Consider the following 17,831-nt stretch of genomic DNA (forward strand, 5'->3'; position numbering starts at 1 on the left):
AATGAACAACCACTATTTCAGATAACATTAGCCACATTTACAGGTTTTGTAGTTGTGTGCTTGTGCGTATGTGTCTGTATGTGTTTCTGTACACGCACGCATACACGCGCGCGCGGGCACACACGCACACACACACGTTTTACTTTGCCTCTAATTTTGCGTCATCATTCTCAATTTACGGAATACAGTACAGTGTTGCGATAACGTAAATGTCTCCTTAAGGACGAAGCATGTGGCACCAAGGCAATGTCACTTCTCATTGAGGCTCGTACCAGCGTGCAGCCTCAACGATGCATGCTACGTTGAAAATTCAAGCACATTATATTGAAAACCTCATATTTCCAACATCTTTACCCTTTTTCCATTTTTCACCATCTGCACTAATAACGCAGTTGTCCTATGGTGTCAGAGTTTTGAAACACTCTGTGTATATATACAGATTGTCAAAAACTGAACTATTATTATTTCATGGGCCTAGTCTGACTCTGTTTTGGATGCTACAGTTGAGTTCTGGCAACTCCAAGTCATAAGGTTTGATCCCAAACACGATCAAATAGCTGAGAGTGTTATTTTTTCGACGTTTCGCGGCTATATTGGCCGCCATATCTAATATTATTTGATAAAGTGGATCTTTTTAATTTCTTATTATCATAATACAGTTATAAACTGTAAATTAGGTGAAAATAAGATGTCATGAATGATTAATAACTGCAATAACTAACAGGTTTCAGGAATAGAATCTTCGTCATTTTAAAAACGCCATTACAGACAAACGAGGGCTTAAAAACTTGGGGTCTGAGGAGGTTTAGGTTCGGGAATTAATGTAGTATCAGCCCCCCAAAGGGCACGTTCTCCGCCGGAAGTGAAATATTCTTCCACTTTTTGTTGCGTCCCAACCGCACTAATGTTCTCTAATAAGATGTAGAAACGTGAATGAACACACACAAATAAATATGTTTTCTTGAGCACAAGCATAATTTTCTAAGCCAACTATAAGCCGTGGGCTACCTTGGGAACAGACGTAAAGGTTTTGTAATTCTTTTTTTAAAAAGCAATGTTACAAATTATCCAGTTTGTGCACGTTGTTAATTAGTTATAGGTAGGGACGTGAAGGTTTCATTGCAACGATAACACAGATAAGTTAAGGAAAACAAAATAAAGTGTTTAAAATGTATTTGGGTAGGTATAGGAGGCAAGTTTTCGGTGTTTCGGAATCGCGAAATAAGGCGAATTACGCCATTTTTCAGAAAAACACTGAAAAACGCCGCGAAATATGCAATATAAACTGTGGATAACATTTCTTCTGTTCAAAAATAACTACCTGAAGTGCTATGAGATATGTCATTTCCAGTTTAGCTGGTGAAAGTTCGATTCAAAAGAGATTGTCAGGATACATTTATTGATGGCGCAGAAATAACTGACAGTGTTTAACCTCGTTCTGAAATAGAATTCGCTCGGCGGGATCTTCCCAGAAGGGAAATTTCGTACGAAGGGGAAAATTTGCAGGGAGAAGCACCTGTTGTGATCCAAAGGAAGGATTTTTTTGGCATTGTTAAGGAAATGTGATGTGTATGATTGTGTTCAGAGATTTGGTTTCAATCGTTCAATAAACATTTCATATTTAGTGAATGATGAGATGATATTGTTTTCCATACGGAAGAAATTTGATCATTTCACATAGGTAAGCCATTTTTTTTTATTTTTGTCTGTCTCAATTTTTCAGAACTAAAACAATGTGAAAATTTTAAGCATAGAAGGAACAGTAAAAATGCATGCAAAAATAACACCGAATTGCAGTAAAAAATGACATCGAAATTCATGGGAAAATAAAGCGAAAACTTCATGTATTTCTTTTAATTTCAGAAATTTATCTCTCATTAGGGATTTGTAAATTGCCCTAGAAGCTTAACTAGGGCCACCTTTGGTTCACCTACCTTACTCTATGATTGTACAGTGCGTTAGTAGATGTTTGTGAAATGGAAGTAATTAGTACTATGTTGTTTCTTGTTTGTATCTTATTGTATACAATGATTACAGAAAGTACTAGGTTTGAGAATTTATTTCTTACGATGAAAACAGTTGCAAACATGGAAATATTTCATATAGATTTTTATCATTTTACTATCTGGAAAAGTATAGCTCGAGTATTTGTTGTTCGTTGCTATCAATACTTTTCGCAATACCTCCTAGACACGTGCCCCTCCCGCGTAATCCGTCAATTACCACATATAGCACACAGATTGCCACATAACACTCAAAAGCAACACCCTCTAAAGCAATCACCAGAAACGTTAGTTCAAGAAGGACAAGTATAGATGGCAATCAAAATATTCAATCTTTCCAAATGACATAATACCTTGACAGTGCATCACAAGGTTTAAAAACACAATAGGAAAATGAAGCTATTAAATATGAGGAACATTACAGTACAAGTGACTATTTACATTGTAATTATAGAGATTTTGGAATTAATCAAACTATTTTTGTCGTAATGAAAGAAGTGAAACTGTACTTCAAATACTAGTATATGGTCTATATGGAGTAATAAGATTCAATTTCAAATTGATTAGTACATGATCAAATTTGAACAACCTTTTTCTGGAGGATAGCTTAGCTACATTTAGGTTGCAGGGTCAACTGCCCCCCCCCCCCCGCAATAAAATTTCGGGATACAAATCTGGTAAAAGATTTAATAAAAAAGAACTGAACGATTCACACTTTTTCGGAACAAGTTGAACACAAACTTGCATTTGTTGTACACATGTGCAAAGCAACCATGGAATTTGCTTACAATCAGGGCTGTACTCGAGGCTATACGGCGGTATATGCCGTATACCCTCTGGTTATACTCTTACGTTAGCCTTCTACTTTCCTTGCCAAATTTTGAAGATTGGTGCAAAGGAAGAAATAGAATGTCAACTTATGTAGGTGTACAGTCACCGCCAATAAAAATGGGACACCTGTATCCTGAAATACCCACTTCCCTGCAAGGCGTTGTGTGACGGCGGTGGTGGACGTTTCCATTGAAAATTTGCTATTAGAATCCACATGGAAACCACAACGAGGAGTGGAACTCTGGATCTCCAATTAAACCTTATGGTGAATGGATTGCTTCTTTCAAATCACGTTGAATCATAGTTGTAACAAGCAGGAAGGGAGTGTAGAGTGTAAGCCCATAGTGTACAATAACTCATTGGTGACGTATTGAAGACACAATATACATATGACTAAGGTAGGATATGCCATTGGCTAGGCTTCTGCGCTGGGTGAGCGAAGAGTTTGGTGTGGCAGATCCTTGCCGACTGGGGGAGACGTAGGACTAATTGGACACAGGCTGAGTATACTGTATTTCCGTGTATCACCCTTTCTGGGCCTGCATGGCCTGGTGTAATTTGCCTAACGTTTATACAGTTATGTCTACCTTTTGAAAATGCTATAGAGGATATTTAATTTTTAAAGGTGGATTGCTCCGGGTCATGTAGGCTGTGGGGTTTTTGGGCGGGTTGCAGTTGACTCATATAGCCGTTACGTGCTGACTTTTGACGATAAAATTGGACGGACTGATAGAATTTAATGGGAAGATTATACATGGTTATTATTGTTGAATCAACTAAAACGTTGTTCTTCGCTGTTTAGATGGGTTGTGATTGACCCTTGTGATACATATATAAATATGGAAAGTATAATCTGATTTGTTAATAAATATTATAGTTGAATGAATATTATGCTTTACATTAAATAGTTTAATTACCTACTGAATGATAATTAACTTCCACTGCGCCGATAATATAATCCACGTCTCACTTCTTTATTATTTATAAAGGCGAAATAAGAGACGTACAGGACAATAAGAGAGAGCGTACAGAGAAAAACCAAAAAAATGGCACAAAACCTCAATTTATGTAAAAGTACATAGGGTAAAACACCCTGTCGTTGGCACAAGAAGTTGGGAACACCGTTCAAGGCTACACACAGAAAACTAAATGCATCATATAGATTGATGATGTACCAGAATGCATCGATTAATGGACTAAAGTGTGATTTATCAGATTCACATTTGATGCATTTGATGCATTTGGGTGCCTTTTTGTATGTCGTGAAAGAAACACCAAACTGCATCATTTGATACAAGTGAGGATTTATGTCAGTCGAGATGCACTTCAATGCGTCAGTTGATGTTCTTTGATGCACCTTCCTGCATCATTTTGGACGATGCACTTAAACGTTTGGTCTGAGCTACAGAGTTTATGTAGCTCAGACGAAACGTTTAAGTGCATCATAAAAAAAGATGCAGGAAGGTGCATCAAAATGTATCAAGGTGCATCAAAACGCATCAACTGATGCATTGAAGTGCATCTCGACTGAAATAAATCTTCATTTGAATCAAATGATGCACTTTGGTGTTTCTTTCACGACATACAAAAATGCACCCAAATGCATCAAATGTGAATGTGATTCTTTCCAGAAGCCATAAATCACACTTTAATGCATTCATCGATGCATTCTGGTGCATCAATCGATATGATGCATTTAGTTCTCTGAGTGTATGTGACAACTCTAGTGCAATAAGACTATATCGAGTGGTTCCCGCCAACGGTCACAATGTGCGAATTAACAGGATTCCCTCCCAGAAAATTTTATTCCCGGAAGAAGAAAGTTATTTTTGTCCCTGCCATGGATGTTTCTATGACCCTCAATGAAAATTGGATTGAAAGCATAAACAGAGCCCTTCCCCCCATCCCCGTGTGTTTGCGCCACTGAGCATATAGTATACAATTTCTTAAGTATGTAACAAACAAGCCAACAAAAATCATTCGCGTCCGTAAATTGACCACTCATGAAAGATGTCCTTGCGGAAAAGTATGCAGCATTGCAGAACACCATTCTGCAACTCATCAACCTCACCGTGCTGAGACAGCAGCGGGCTGTTTTTCCACTTACGTTTTCATGGCATTGTGTTGATATTAAAATGCCCACAAGACACATTTAGTTTGAACTTGGCAAGAGAAATTACTATTTCCATAGCTCTTTTTGTGTACGACTTAGGGATTTCTTAGGATGTAAATACGAGACTAAGTATTGAAGATTAGACGTATTTACTAAGTGTTTCTAAATTACATTATAATGTTGTTATAAAATGGAATGACCTGGGTTAGGACCAATTTCCTGAGCAGAGCAGCAGAATTCTGGGGAAGTAATCATGGTTGTGAAAGGTCCAGGAATTTTAAATGAATTCAATTCCGGTCCAGGAGAGAAAATCAGTATGCGTAAATGGGTTCTGGACGGTAAATAAACCTTTTTTTCTGCAAAGTATTTCAATTCGGTCCAGGAAACTTTTTACCAGATCAATTTAAATTCGGTCCAGGAACCTTTTTTCAGACTGAATTTAGATTCGGTCCAGGAACCTTTTTTCAATTAAACAATACGCAAATTGGACCGAATTTAAATTGTGCGAGGGAAATTGTTCCGGACCTGCAGCAAAACCCAATAGAACCCATTAGAATTTATGGGTCCCTGGACCTTTAACAACCCTTGTAGTAATTGTCACTAAAAGAACAGCTACAAACATGTTCAACAGCGCAAAGGCAGGAAGGATGTCTTTGACTGGTGCAACAGGAGACTCCAACCCATATTCCTGGACCTTCCATTAGCAGAGAGGGTCCCAACTAACGGAATTTGCTGTAAGTGCGTTCGTACTGTGGCATGTCGTCAGAAAGGATTCGAATGCAGTACCCTGCAACAAGTTGTGCTGTGCCATGAAAGAGGCATCTTTAAGGAACATCAAATCCACATACCAGATTATATGCCATATAATGTTAAAACAACATGTTTTCCGGTTGAGGGCGACACTGACGACTACAGTCAGTTTTTGAACATTCAATAACTGTTCAAGATTAACCAATTTTTGTTCCACAGTAGAGAACTTGTAATTAATTAAAGTTATTATTATTATCCTTGCTGCTATAACTCTTATTATTTGTAACACAAAATTTCAATATTGTTTAGCTTTGAGGACAATAAAAGGAGTTATGTATACTGGGTGATATTTTTAACCTGAATCATTTGAATATTTGGAAAAAAAATCATCCTAGTACAAAAAAATGTTCCAAATAAAAAGTTGATAGTATGGTGGGGGGGGGAAGTTCAGTGGTGCAACAAAAGAACACCCCCTCCCCCTCTTGTAGGTGAGGCGGGGGACAACTTTGAAATTTCAAATAGAAACCACTATTTTTATTACAGATTCGGATTTTACGGAAAAAAAATACATAAGTTTTGTCTGAAACATTTTTTTCGATTCGTGATAGATGGCGCTATAATCGACAAATTTTCATTTCTTGAATGTTTACACTTTAAAACCAATGTATTTCATTTCGCAATTCATTTAAATTAAAAAAATAAAACATTTTTGTTCCAGGACTTGAAATTGTTGTAAAACAAATAAATTTATTTTGAAAATACAAAATTACTCGACAATTCTTAGCTCTAGATATCTCGATGGCTAGTAAACTACATTCACTTCTCAATTACATTAAGTGTTCAAAATGTTGACCTTCAACTTCAATACATTTATTGATCCGCGCTTCGAATGAATGTACACAACTCAAAAGTACCTCTCGTTCAATTATGGCACAAGCGTTTTGGATTCGCTCTATCATATTTTCACGAGTAGTTGGCACTTCTCGATACACTTTATCTTTTATGTAGCCCCACAAAAAGAAATCTGGTGAAGTAAGATCTGGTGATCTGGCAGGCCAATTTACAGGACCAGCTCTGCCAATCCATCGGCCATTGAAGTCACGGTCGAGTACTTCACGTGCTGCTCTCGAATAGTGCGCTGGACATCCATCCTGCTGAAACCACATGTTCTGTCTCAGTTCCAGGTTAAGATCTAACTAACTAACTAACTCTCTAGCCTTCTTAAACCCGAAGGTTCATGGCTGCAGCAACACAGGCCTTCCATCTTCCCCTATCTTGAGCAAGATCTATATACTCTTTTCCATTCCTACCGATTTAAGATCTTAAGAGTGGGCTGGAGGTTGGCATGAAAGTAGTTTCCTGGCCCGATGCGATACAGAGACACCTAGCGACATATCAGAGGACTAGGAATTCTTTTCGGCTGTCCTAAGCCTGAGGCCAGAGAACCTTCCTTCCTTCACCACCCCCTCCCCTCCGCGTGACTCCCGCAGTGAGGTTTCCAGGAAAAGGACACCCACCTGTTTCTTTTAATTCTGGTTTCGGAGGCTAAAATTTCTCCACTGGCAAAGCAATTCGCATTTCTCTGCTTGCTGGCTGACTCTTGCATGGAGCGAGACGAGTGGCAGGCTCCAGAGACAGAACCTTCATCACTGAAGTTTTGATTGAATAAATGTGGTTGATTACAGTGGCTACTATAATTATGTTGAATTTTCTTGTTGAGGTTGGAATTTTATCAATTGAGAGTAAAGAAGGCGGTAGAGAATATCAGTTGAAAGAAAGTATTTTTCTTTGAAGGGGGTGTTTTTTTATACAAAATCAATATAATAATAATAATAATAATAAGGCAAGAATTAGTAACAATTATTATTTCAACTATTAACGAATCGAGTCCCTATTAGAGATGGGCAGGAGCGAAACTACCTGGAATTTAAAAAGGGGAAACGTGGACATGCGTAATAACATATGGAAAAACTGAAAAGGAGAAAGACGGACAAAACAATGTAACAAAATGTACAGTAGTAACAAAGATGTCAGGAAACAATAGTATAATATTGAACATACACTTTGATGAAGTAGTTTTCGTTGTTATGATCTGAATTAAGTCCCTTTGCACAGTTCTCATCGTTGGAGTTCACAGCAGCTTTAATCGGCCAAGATTGATTGATTTTGTTTATTTTACTTCGCCTTTCTGCCACTCTTGGCTAATGATGATATGATGTAATCGATGAAGAGACGCTCACGAAGGACACGTATGCCCAGACCGGATTCGAACCCGGGACCACTGGCGTCGTAGCGAAATGAGATAAATACTCCGCCACGGGGCCGGCTAATCGGCCAAGGGTGGGGACAAACTCTCAGTGATGATGGGAATCCCCTGTGGAAACATATGACCAGTTCCTGCATCACATTAGTTGCTCTCTCCTATTGTGATTTTTCCCAATGTTAATTGATTGCTTGCCAAGTGAAATTTCAGTCCAACTAATTATAGTATGATCTTCAAGATCAGCACTATACGTGTTACAAAGTACTCTTTAAAAAATCCCAGTGAATTGGTCAAAATAAAGTGACAGAATTTCGAGGAGAGGCCGAGCCTCTGTGGACCCACACTTGGTTACGCCAATATACGTAAGTAAACCCGTGGTGCTACAGCCCCTGAGGGCCAGAGCCCACCTACCGACTGTAGGCCTCACTTCCAGTCCAACCAGTTATGTGCGGTCAGCACGACGAACCCCTAATCTTTGTTGTACGTTTCCGTGACTCATTCATAGCTTCCCAATCTCCTCACGATGGTGGGTGGCAACCGGCCCTATACACAGGCCGAAATCTCAGGAGAAGAGTTGATACGTTTCCCCTAAGAGACTCGAACCTGCGCGCGTCCCGTAGACGGAGCTCAAACCATGATGCATCGGACCATACAGTCACGATGCAGAACAGCAGGGCCGTAGCCAGAATTTTATTTCGGGGGGAAGGCTCATCCCTTATCAGCAGCTGCCATCTAAGGGCGAAAAAGTGGGGAATAGAACCCCTGAAAATGAATTTCTCAGTATATTACAAGCTTCTTTCAAGATTTCTCCACTGGCAAAATATTCACTGCAAGGGAAGTGGCAACGGCAAACAGTCAGGACCTTCACAAATGAGATTTGGATTGAATAAATGTTGTTGATTACAGTGGCTGCTATAATTATGTGGAATTTATCTTTGTGCGGTTGAGATTATAAATTGATAGTAAAGAAGGAGGTAGAGATTATCAGTTGAAAGTAACGACGAATCAAGTAAGAATAACTAATTGAAAGTACGCTGTGTAAATGTATAGCATACCAGTGGCAGTGATAACAAGGCAGAGGCATACTAGTCGCCATTTTCTTTTTTCTTTTGTAGGGGGTTTCGTGTTGATACAAAATTTGTATCTAATAGTAATAAGTACAAAAAATAGTAACAGTTATTATTTTAACTACTACGAACAGTGCTGATAATAATTCGAGATGGACGGGAGCGAGACTATTTCGAATTTAAAGGAAAAAGTCTCGGATATGTGGAATGACCTAAAGATAATCAGAAGAGGCGAATGACAAACCAATGGAACAAAATGTACAACTACAGTAGTAGCAATGATGTAAGGTAACGAATAGGTAAACATTGAACTTACAGTTTATGTATTACCCATCTTAAAAACAGCTCAAACGTATTTGAAACTTTCTACATGTTATCATTTTGTATCATTATGACACGTGCTTTCCCTCGAACTAATATTTATTGTTGTTAATTTCCTTTCTCGTTGCACAAATGTTTATTGCTCTTTTAAATTCTAGAAATATTTTTAATGTTATTCGTAATACCTTTAATTTGCTGCGTGATTTTTGTGTTAGTTAATATTAAGACCTATTACTGATGTCACAGAATAGTGATTCACCTGTATGTATATATCTTGTAAGACCTGATGCTATGGTAATTATGGACTGTGTTTAGTTTTTAGCTTTGGCTTTCGCACCCCTCAGGATAAGTCACGTATCATATCTGGTCATCTTGCTCCGAAATAACTACAAGTATTACGGTCACAATGGCAGTCTTACGGATGACGTCAAGATGGAATGTTTACTGGAATCCGAACAATTGAAATGTAACACCACCGAGAGTGTAGATACGTTGATTGATTGGTTGATTATTTTTCGTCGCTTTCTGTCACTTTTGGCTAATCACGACATAAAATGGTGATTACATGGAATTGATGAAGGGATACTCGCAAAGAACATCCGTGCCCTGGCAACTTATAAACCCCACATCCCCATTTCTTTCAATTGATAATACGCACCTCTCCATTACTATCATGAGTGAATATATTTTACAGTATTTTTCAATAGTTGTTAACTCGACATAAATCTTCTTTACTGATTTGAGTTGATTTTTGTTATTTAGCGTCGCTTTCCCGTCACTTTTGGCTAATCGCGACGAGTTTAAAATCCTTTTTGCACCACAGTAAACTATCTTATGAACATGGACGTCCGCAGGATCTTTTCCAGGGCGCGGGGGGGGGGGGGGGGGCAAAGAAGGCAGATTTTCCCCATGATAGTGATGCCCGCTCAAAATAACATTATTTCAGTCTGAAATTATCACGCTCCTTAAACACAATTATAATGAGTAACATAAATTACTGTGATGGAAATTAAATTATCTGTGAAAGATATATATATAATTATTTAGTGGACATTCATTCTCCCGTAGGGGGACATGGCCCCTCTTGCCCTCCCTTCCGGACTCCCATGCTTATGAAGGTACAGGAACTTTTTTCCTAAAGAGAAAATAAACTGAATAAATAACAAGCAATAGCTCTGTCGTTGACATCTAGCACTAAGTTCCTCTGCTTGAATGAGAAATGGATATTTCTTGCATGCTTTAGTGTATTAAATTTTATATGTATGTAAAGCATCTTGCGTGAATAATATATTGTTAATTTCATACAGTGTTTATCCTCTGCATATGTTTCTAATTATACATTTTCGTAGTTGAAAATTACACGTTTGACACGTCTGTATTTGTATTTTATTTTCTGCTTCTGCTACATTTGACAATTAGCGACGAGGAGGATGAATGAAGACACGCACGCATGCACTCACTCACTCACTCACTCTCTCTCTCTCACTCTCTGTTTTACACTCTAACACTCTATGTCCAGGCTGATGCCACGGCTGGAACGTGGAACCTTCCATGGTCAGACCTTCGGTCAACTGCTGAGCGCGCTCGGCCAGAGTTTCCTTTCTTATAATCTTCAAGTCCCTTTGTGCAGTTCTCATCGTTGAGTTCACAGCAGATATAATGGGCCGAGGTTGATCTGTTTGGTCTATTTTACTTCGCCTTTCTGCCACTTCTTACTATTCGCGAAGATGGGAGGGAATGAGTGATGATATGAAATTGATGAAAGAACACCCCCCCCCCCCCCATGCCCAGGCCTGGATTCGATTGATTGGTTTCAAACTGAAATTTCAGTCCAAGTAACGATAGTATGATCTTCGAGATGAGCACTATACGTGTTACAAAGTACTCTTAAAGAATCCCCAGTGAATTGGTCAAAATAAATTGACAGAATTTCGAGGAGAGGTCGAGCCGCTGTAAGACCACACCTTACGCCAATATACGTAAGTAAACCCGTGGCGCAACAGCCCGTGAAGGCAAGGGCCTACTCACTCACAAGGGCCGGCCTCACTCGCACACCAATCAGTTACAGGGTGACGTGTGGTCAGCACGACGAACCCCCCAATCGTTGTTGAAGGTTTCCCCAATCTCCTCAACAGGTCCTATAGACCAGCCATGTCAAACTCAATTCGTGAGTAGGGCCGCATAACGATAATGCCAAAACTTTCCGGGTCACACATCTAGAACCCCAACACCTTGAAGTCCAGAAGTAAGTGGTTCGACCCAACGGTGCCGGGATTCCAGTGATTATTATTGCAGCATCGATATGTAAATTATATATAGACCTCCCCCCATATTTTCTCATGGTTATAGTATTTTACATGTTACTTTCGAGTATAAACTCGTTACAATTGTGCAAAATTTTTTGCAAGAAACTGTTTGTGTGCAATTATAGTTTCGTTTCGCACAGATTTGACAGTTTTTTTTAACAAGCTTCTCAAAAGTCTGCAATAAGTTTTTTTGTGAGCATGAAACTCTTAATGCAGACAACAAATATTTTGTCAGTCATTCTTGATCATTCGGCAAGGCTGTTTCATTAATCTTCATTATGAAAAACAACTTTTCACCAAGGCAAGTGAAAGCAAAATTAATAAAATTTCTACAGCAAAACAGCTTATTCGAGGATACTGCTATGGGAGATATGAGAAAAATCAAGGACAACCCATCCCGCGACATTTATTTTTCAATACGAGTTGCACTGCAATTCAATAAGTTCCATTCGAACGCAGGACTTGCACACACATCATCAAAAGAAAAGGGAGCAGAGCAGAACAAGTATATTGCCCTTCGCACCCTCTGAAGTCTTGAAACCTGTTTCCAAATTCATCACATAGTATTTTTACTGTGGACAAATATTCCTGCCATACCTGCTATTCCTGAGAAGTTGAGAAGAACAAATTATAACTTTATTAAAAAAGTTTTAATATAACGGAAGACTGTAACTTTGCAAAATGGGCTCCACTTCCTTCAAAATATCAGCTCTTGTGTCACGTGGAGGAATCATTCAAGTAGTTTTACTGTCATATCGAGATGAGAATCGCATCCACGAATGAAGGGAGCTAACCGAGCTAGCTCGCAGACGTTCGTAATTCCACATATTGTGAGCGAAAAGGCAACACCACGAACAATTTTTGCTTTCAATTGTTCGTTGACTAAGTCGTCAATCCTCTCCTCAACTGTATTTCTGATTTTTTTTTAATATTTTTTTTATTAGCGTTGCTTTTCTGCCACGTTTGGCTACTGGCGACGATGAGGATGAGTAATGGTATCATGAAATTGATGAAGAGACACATACAAAGAACACCCATGCTCAGGCCAGGATTCGAACCCGCAACCTCTCGTGTCGCAACGGGCTGTGCTAACCACTCTGCCACAGAGGTTGGCAAATTTATTTCGTGATATAGAAATACTTCTGGATGAATAAACTTTATCAGGGTACAAATTTTCTACGCTTTTCACTATTCACTTCACAACAAAAGTAAGCATTTCACTTGAAAAATCTACATTCCTCGTCTATAGTCCTTTTCTTACTCCCACGAAGTTTGGGAAGCCATATGGTTCTCTGGAACTTTTACAGAAACTGACTTTTCTTCCAGGTAAATCCTTGAAAATCAAGAAACAAACTCACAGAAAGTATGCACGCTGCCCTCCCCCAGCTGGCAAGATATTTTCGTACTTCAGAAGTAACATGTCCATCAGCTTGCTTAGTTGACACAACATCTACTCTATAATGGAATGTATACCTATGTAGGGAAAATTGGTCAATGTGTTGAAGTTTGGATGAGTCTGGTCTTGTATCACGAGAAAAGAGAAAACGGGATAACTACAAATGTATAGATAATTTCAAGCATAAAGTGTTAAGTGGGGCCAAGGCGGGCCGCATTAACGGATGCTGGGGTCTACATGCGGCCCGTGGGCCGCGAGTTTGACTGGCCGAAAAATCAGGAGAAAAGTCGTTACGCTTCTTCCAGGAGACTCGAACCTGCGCGCGTCCCGTAGCTGGAGAGCCCAAAGCATGACGCCTTAGACCGGACGGTCATGATGCAGGACAGCAGGCCCGTAGGCAGATTTTTTTTGGGGGGGGGGGGTGGAATGCTCATCCCTTATCAGCAGCTGCCATCTAAGGGCGAAAAAGTGAGGGAACCCCTGAAGATGAGTTTTTGTTTCCTAATTTTGATTTGGCAAAGGGGAGCTCTCTCACTGCACCAAGCGCCGTCAGCCCTATGCCGGTCGTTTGAGTATCTTGAGTTTGAGTTTCTGTAAGTCTTCTTTATGTATAGATAGGCTAATCTACATTTATAGTGGGATTGAACTATTGGGCGTCCACCAGGTACCAAACTCGGGACCTTTTTTTGACATTACGAGGGTCATCTTTACCATTACGCTATAGGGGAGGCAAAAATATCTGAAACTAAGAAGACATTTTGAATGGACATGTAGAATGTAGGAGGCAGGGTTCGCGCTGAAAAGGAAGAAGACTGAATTCTCCCTCCCCTTTCCTAACCTGTACATCTCTAATGTAATTCTCAACCAAGCCAAGAGTCTTGTCTAGTGTTGCCCACGAGACGAGACTTTGGCCTGTCGTCTCGTGGAAATGCTGTGAAATGCTGTCTCGTCTCGAAAATATTCGTTTGTCTCGGGACACATGATCAATCTCATCTCGTCTCGAATTTTTAAAAGCCTGTCCCGTCTCGTCCCGTGGGCAACACTAGTCTTGTCCTTCTACATTTTATGTCACTTTTGTTATTGTTATGGAGAATTCAAATTAATAATTTGTCTTTAAATCTCAAGTTAGCAAGTCAGCCAAAATTATGTTTTTATACTAAATTTTAGATTAATTGAAGATTTGCAAAGAAACAGTAGACCTTTTCATGATCCTTCCACTCCAAAAACAAATGTTTTGTAAGAGTCACATCAAGTTTATGTTTGGAAATAGTGAAGTTCTAGGAACCACACACACACACACACACATATGTAAGCAACAACGATAGTATGCTATTGTAATTTGGAGAGGATATGATTTGTGAGCGGAACAAGCATGGGAATTTAACGAAGTTCCTTTGCGAATCATCAATTATGTGTGTGTGTGTACACGTATTTCCTATCTGCACCGTTGACTCACAAAGTACTACATGTGAGGTAAAACTATCGAAATGTAAAAAGAGGAAGCGCTACCACCCTCCCCACCTTTTCTACATTTTATTCAAATCGAACACCAGGCACGTATCGAGATATATATTTCGGAGGGGCGTCCTAACGTAATGTCTCAAAATAATAATATTAATAATGTTAAATTAAAATAAGTATAATTATATTAAATTAATTAATATACGTATTTTTATTACATTAATAGATAAGAAGGCGATATAACAACAGTGATACAGTATAACATCACGTATTCATTATCTAGCTTACGTGTAGTTAAGGTCGGCAAAATTTGTAAATAAATAGAAACTGCCCTGGCAAGGAAATTAATGCCAAATAGATAAAGAATATAATATTTGTTGAGTATGAAAAAATGATGTTAGATCCAGTTGACGAAAGTAAAATTCCTGGTAATATTTTGCATGTTATTATAAGTAGTAATAATTCTTGCATAAATCTTCTTTTATACTGTCATTCAAAGTCGTATTGCTTTCCAATATTTTTGCGGAAATAAACAAATTGCGATTAGACAACAACCTTATTTTCATTACTTAATTGAAGTTATTTTATGATCTCATTAATTTTTGTACTTGGTAAGTCTTTCGGGGGGAGGTTGGGACTCCTGGACCCCCTGAATACGTCCTTCGCGGTAGGGATCGAGATAAATTTACTGTCACTGGTTCCAATTCACGGTAAATATGCTCTGCTTCTCTACACTCAAACATACACAAACTCATGGCCTTCCTGCTTTCTTGGTTTCTTGCCTGGGAAAGAGGCAATAAATCAAGCTGTGACAGCTACGGGACCTTCTGAGGAGGGGACGGAACCCAGCTGTGCAGAGGATTCAAACACCCGCGCGAAATAGCCCTCCCGTCACCCTGGGGCAATTTTCGAACAGAGACATCTAGTGGCCAAGTGGCGAACTATGATGAATGAAATTCGGCTGAAGCGGCCGTATCTTTCGCCGTCGATAATACATGACATTTTTAAACAATCATTTTGGGCCGTGCAAGTGACTTTTGAAAGAAAAGCCCTCCCTAGCTCAGTCATAAAAGGATTGAGCATTACGTTAGTATGCATCATAATGGCCATTTTCGTTGGTGCTACCCACAAATCCTATAACCATTCTGTGCTTATTTACGTATTTCCTTATGGGAAATTGAAAAAAAATAATGGAATTTGTGCACATTTAACGAACTGAAATTGCATAAATGTGTCATGTACTCAAAGTTTCATAAACTAAGTTCACATCCACTGCGTGTTTTCCGGCAAATTTTTGCCCTAAAACGTTATATTCAACAAAATGCAAAAAAGCCCATGTTAAATTTAAGCGCTTTCCACGGCGACCTTCGCCAAACTCCACCTCCCTCTTAAGGTTAAGATCTTCAAGTAATATTGGCAGTTCATTTTGAAGAATGTCGCGGTACTGTTGACCATTCAAATTTCCATCAATGAAGTAGGGACCGATGAGTTTGTCATCAATAATTCCACACCACACGTTTACAGTCCATGGACGCTGATGCTCAACTTGGCGCAGCCAGTGCGGATTTTTGACACTCCAGTAATGCATATTATGCCGATTGACCGTTCCGTGGTTTGTAAAAGATGACTCATCAGAGAACAATACCAGACGAAAGAAATTTGGGTTTATTTGTATTTGTTCACGTGCCCACTGACAAAACGTCACTCGATTTGGAAAATCATCGCCATGAAGTTCTTGATGCAATGACACATGATATGGATGATATTTATGAAGCTGTAAAATCTTCAAAACACTGCTCTGGGACAATCCGGAATTTCGAGCTACTTCTCGCGAGCTGACATGAGGATCATGGGCCACAGCAGCCAACACATTAATTTCATTTTCTTCTCCAGTAACTGTTCTTCGACGGGTACTTTGTTTAGGTTTAACACTTCCTTCAGTAGTAAATTGATTGACTGTACGTTGAAACGAAGCGAAAGAACGCACCCTGTCTGGAAAACGCTCAGCATAAACAACGACAGCTTGACGGAGATTCCTGCCAGATTCTCCATACACGAGAACCATTTCAATTTTCTCTTCTACAGTTATTATACAGTCCATTGATATTAAAAAGTATTAACAGCTTAGTCAAATTAATCGCTCGGACCATTCTTGTGATCTAAAAAACAATGATAAACAAACAATGATTTAACAGGAAAAGTCTAAAAAGGAACTGTTTCTTGACATTGTTTTATTTTTTTATTTTTTTTCTGTTGTAGCTTTCTTAAGCATCTTTGACACAACAATAAAAAAAATTAAACAAATATCGAATCTAACTTTTAAATGTTGTAAATAGGCGAATTACCAGCTTAATGAAATCTCAAAAGATTTGTCAAGAATTAGTACAAAGTTCATGCACGAGAATGTTTTATTTTTTGAATTTAAATGAATTGCGAAATGAAATACATTGGTTTTAAAGTGTAAACATTCAAGAAATGAAAATTTATCGATTATAGCGCCATCTATCACAAATCGATAAAAATGTTTCAGACAAAACTTATGTATTTTTTTCCGCGAAATCCGAATCTGTAATAAAAAATAGGGGTTTCTATTTGAAATTTCAAAGTTGCCCCCCGCCCCACCTACAGAGGGAGAGGGGGTGTTCTTTTGTTGCACCACTAAACTTCCCCCTACAAACTATCAACTTTTTATTTGGAACATTTTTTTTTGTAGGATAATTTTTTTTCCAGATATTCAAATGATTCAGGTTAAAAAAATCACCCAGTATATCTTAAATTGTACATTATATATATATACATGTGTATATATATATATAATTTTATACTGTGCCAATAACAGAATTTTATATTTACAATAATTGGGAAAATGTGTCAATAACTGGGATTTACTGGTTTTCTCTTTATTTTATCTAACTACTCAAGTTTATTTCCGACCCCCACTTCATAAAAAAAAAATATATTGTCCCAATCTTCAACAAGATGTGATATATTTTTGTATGACATTCAACTAAAGAAAAGGAAGAAAATTGGATTTTTTATAAACTGTGTGCTTAAAATGCTAATAACTAGGTCGTTCACTATACTTTAAACGGAAAACAGTGGTGGCGATTTGGGGGATGAGGAGGGTAGTTCCACCACTTGTCGCTATTTTGCCCCCACACTATCGTAAACCTTATTTGCAAAGGGAAATATAGTGTCTTTGCCCCCCAGTTTTGGCACCTTAACCCCCCCCCCCCCGGTTTTGGAACCCAATCGCCGCCACTGACGGAAAGTATGTAATATACTTGAAAATATGTGACATGGCATTCATGTACATCATT

General features: G+C 38.6%; 1 protein-coding gene across 1 annotated transcript; it reads right to left on the bottom strand.

The window, feature by feature from the left end:
* Positions 1-249: 249 nt before the first annotated feature.
* LOC145990553 (uncharacterized) lies at positions 250-16,576 on the bottom strand. The gene is made up of 4 exons (XM_083126246.1): positions 16,499-16,576; positions 15,893-16,201; positions 6,612-6,866; positions 250-297 (listed from the first exon to the last, which is right to left on the bottom strand). Exons 1-4 carry the CDS (start codon positions 16,574-16,576, stop codon positions 250-252), a joined length of 690 nt encoding a protein of 229 aa, XP_082982372.1.
* Between the last annotated feature and the right edge of the window lie 1,255 nt (positions 16,577-17,831).

This window comes from Lepisma saccharinum, chromosome 7 (assembly GCF_977018435.1).
Source record: "Lepisma saccharinum chromosome 7, izLepSacc3.1, whole genome shotgun sequence".
Lineage (NCBI taxonomy): Eukaryota > Metazoa > Arthropoda > Insecta > Zygentoma > Lepismatidae > Lepisma > Lepisma saccharinum.